Source organism: Periophthalmus magnuspinnatus, chromosome 13, assembly GCF_009829125.3.
Source record: "Periophthalmus magnuspinnatus isolate fPerMag1 chromosome 13, fPerMag1.2.pri, whole genome shotgun sequence".
NCBI classification, from domain to species: domain Eukaryota; kingdom Metazoa; phylum Chordata; class Actinopteri; order Gobiiformes; family Gobiidae; genus Periophthalmus; species Periophthalmus magnuspinnatus.
Window position 1 is genome coordinate 17,743,393 of NC_047138.1, and position 3,202 is coordinate 17,746,594.

At 48.5% G+C, this 3,202-nt stretch overlaps 1 protein-coding gene across 1 annotated transcript; it reads left to right on the top strand.

Moving 5' to 3' along the window:
- foxa3 (forkhead box A3) lies at positions 1-2,862 on the top strand. Its single transcript, XM_033976985.2, has 2 exons — positions 1-269; positions 1,271-2,862. Exons 1-2 carry the CDS (start codon positions 198-200, stop codon positions 2,483-2,485), a joined length of 1,287 nt encoding a protein of 428 aa, XP_033832876.1. The 5' UTR covers positions 1-197; the 3' UTR covers positions 2,486-2,862.
- Positions 2,863-3,202: the final 340 nt, after the last annotated feature.

Sequence of the window (3,202 nt, forward strand, 5' to 3'; positions counted from 1 at the left end):
TCCACTCGCGAGAGAGAGACACAATTGCACACTGCGACTTAACGAAAGATCCGAGCAGCGAACGAGAGGCACCGGGCCATGGATGCGCTCTGACTCGGTACTGGATTAGAGTCGAGTGTGACGAGGACCGCGCTGTGAGGAGACTGTTACCAAAGAGCCGGAACTTTAAACCCGCGATTCGGACACAGGCCTTGGGGATGTTGAGCTCCGTGAAGATGGAGACCCACGATCTGCCAGAGTGGAATACTTTCTACAGCGAATCCAGCGAGGTAAGATCCACGAGATCAGGCACTGTTCTCCAAACGCGCTCACTACTGATATTCTAACATGTAGGCTTTGCTTTAAATTAGAATCCTTACACTACACTACTTTATTTGGTAGTGTAAACACAACGTATTATTTTGTAAAGCAAGAAAAAGAAATGCAAAAAAAAAAAATAAATAAAAAAGATTATTAATAATAATAATGATGATAATAATAATAATAATAATAATAATAATAATAATAATAATAATAAAACTATATTATTATTATATTATTATTATTACTATTAGTAGTAGTAGTACTAGTATTTAATACTACTACTAATACTACTACTACTACTACTACTACTACTAATAATAATAATAATAATAATAATAATAATATTGAATATAGCCTAATACACCGGCATGTTTTACGCACAGCCTGCGCAGGCCATGAGAGCACGAGGCCCATGTCGAGTTCTCTGTCGTGTGTCCGTGTCGCGTTAACCTGATCAGTCTATTGGAGATAATCTCATCATCTTGTCTCACCTGCTCTGATCTAATTAACACGGAATCCCCGCTGCGTCTGCCCACGAGGCAGAGGATTCAGACTAAACCACCAAAATACCCTGTTTATTTTTAAAGATTTAAACGAATAATAAGCAAATATAACGATAGAAATAGTGTGGACATACGTGGCGATGTGCCTTATTTTCGTGCCCTCGGTTCAGATCCTCAGAGGCGTCTGTGTTTGCAGCTGACGCGCTTTTTACGCATTTTCAGGTTAACACGGCCGTGCGAAGCTCCCGCACTGAGGCCTCATTGTGCATTCATAACAGATTTGAACTGCGTTTCAGAGTCTCTCTTCCCTCTGTGAAAAATATGAACGACACAGAGACTAGCCTATATGCACAGTGTAATATAGCGGACATTATAAATGAGAGAGGAATAAGAATACACCTCATTTCAAACACATTTCTGTCAGAATATCTAATGTGTAGTCTAATGTGTGCGTGTTTTTTCAGATGTACCCGTCCCCCTCCTCCATGACATCTCTTGGCTCCATGGGCTCCATGGGCCCTATCAACAGCTACATCAACCTGAACACAGCCCCCAGCCTCAACATGGCGTACTCCAGCCCAGCCCTGAGCAGCTCCCCTCTGGGCTCCATGAGCCAGGGGCCTGCACACATGTCCCTGTCTCCAGTTAGCTCAACCCCTCTCACTCAGCTAGGCTCCACGGCCCCCTCTTTGGGATCCATGTCACACTACCAGAACGTGGGCCAGTCCATGAGCCAGCTGGGCTACCCCTCCAATCCCACCATGAGCCGCAGCCCCAAAGAAGCCCCGCCCAAACCCTACCGGCGCTCCCTGACTCACGCCAAGCCGCCCTACTCCTACATCTCCCTTATCACTATGGCCATCCAACAGAGCAACAGCAAAATGCTCACGCTCAATGAGATCTACCAGTGGATCATGGACCTGTTCCCCTATTACCGCGATAACCAGCAGCGCTGGCAGAACTCCATCCGCCACTCGCTCTCCTTTAACGACTGCTTTGTCAAAGTGGCCCGCTCACCCGATAAGCCCGGCAAGGGCTCCTACTGGACCCTGCACCCCCAGTCCGGGAACATGTTTGAGAACGGCTGTTACCTGCGGCGCCAGAAGCGTTTTAAGATCGAGGAGAAGGCCGCTAAGAAGGCCTCCAAGAACCAGGAGGGCTCCTCCAAAGGCCCCCGAGCCGAGCCCGAGGAGCACAGCCCCACGGGGGCCTCAGATGAGCCCGACTCAGCCCACTCAGACAGCTCTCACCCAGGCTCTGCGTCTGAGGAGCCGGCTTTGCACCGCAGCTCTCTAGGATCTATGGACTGTCCCCCTATGCCCGGCTCACACCTGCACCCTCCCAGTTCGGCGTCACCCCCTATGGGTCTGTCCTCCTCTCTGCTGCACCAGGGGGCCCTGCTGCCGGGGGCCATGCAGCAGCACTTGGATCTGCACAGCGACCTGAAGTCTCTGGACCCTCACTACAACTTCAACCACCCCTTCTCTATCACTAACCTCATGTCCAGTGAGCAGAAGATGGAGCTCAAAAGCTACCAGGAGCAGGTTATGGGGTACAGCTACGGAGGGGCCTCTCCGGTGGGGGCTAAACCAGTGTACGACAGCCCTGGAGCCACAGCCATGGACTCAGGGGCCTACTACCAGACGCTGTACAGCCGCTCAGTGCTGAACGCCTCCTAATGGCCTGTGTGTGGACAGTGGTGTGTATACATGTACATATGAGGGGAGAGGATGTGTTATTTATAAGGGAGAGATAATATATGTGTAGCCTGCTGGGCTGTGGAGCCTGGTTACTGTGGTGTTACTGCTGTTGTTACTTCTGTAGCCTGCTCACACAGGCCTCGTGTTACTCGTCAAAGTGCCTTCCACATTTCAACTCGGTCACTTTTGTATTCTTTAGACTTTTTTATGTATTTATATCTGCCAGACGTCTGAATTTGGACTAAAGCCCTTTGTCCTGTTCATCTTTGAATGCTTAACCACTTCTGTCATTTTATACATTTCATGTGAAAATGTTTATTTTCTGAATACATGAAGAATAAACTTATTTAATTGTCTTTGATTGCCCCTTTGTGTCCTGTGTGATTAGCCTGACTTACACTCTGAATACAGTGCAGTGACTAGGGAACATTTACATACAATGGGCCTCAGGGGCCCAGGGCCTCAGTGTCACTGCAGTGGGGCTGATAGCTCTGGAGACAAGGTCTAAACACAAAAGACACCACAATCATTTCCTTTGTCTAAGGTATTTTTTGGGAGTTTTTCCTTATCTCAGGTGAGTCTCTGGTACGATACATGTCCTTCTGCCACTTTACTGTTAGTAGGAGAGGGAGCGGGGCCACAGTCTGCTTTAGCCCAGGGGCCGACACACTGCTCTTACAGTGGCCCCTGAACTGG

Excerpts from the sequence above, each read along its gene's own strand:
- foxa3 (XM_033976985.2), top strand. The coding sequence starts at position 198 with ATGTTGAGCTCCGTGAAGATGGAGACCCACGATCTGCCAGAGTGGAAT. Across the intron at positions 270-1,270 it reads TCTACAGCGAATCCAGCGAG|ATGTACCCGTCCCCCTCCTC; the intron begins GTAAGATCCACG and ends GTGTTTTTTCAG.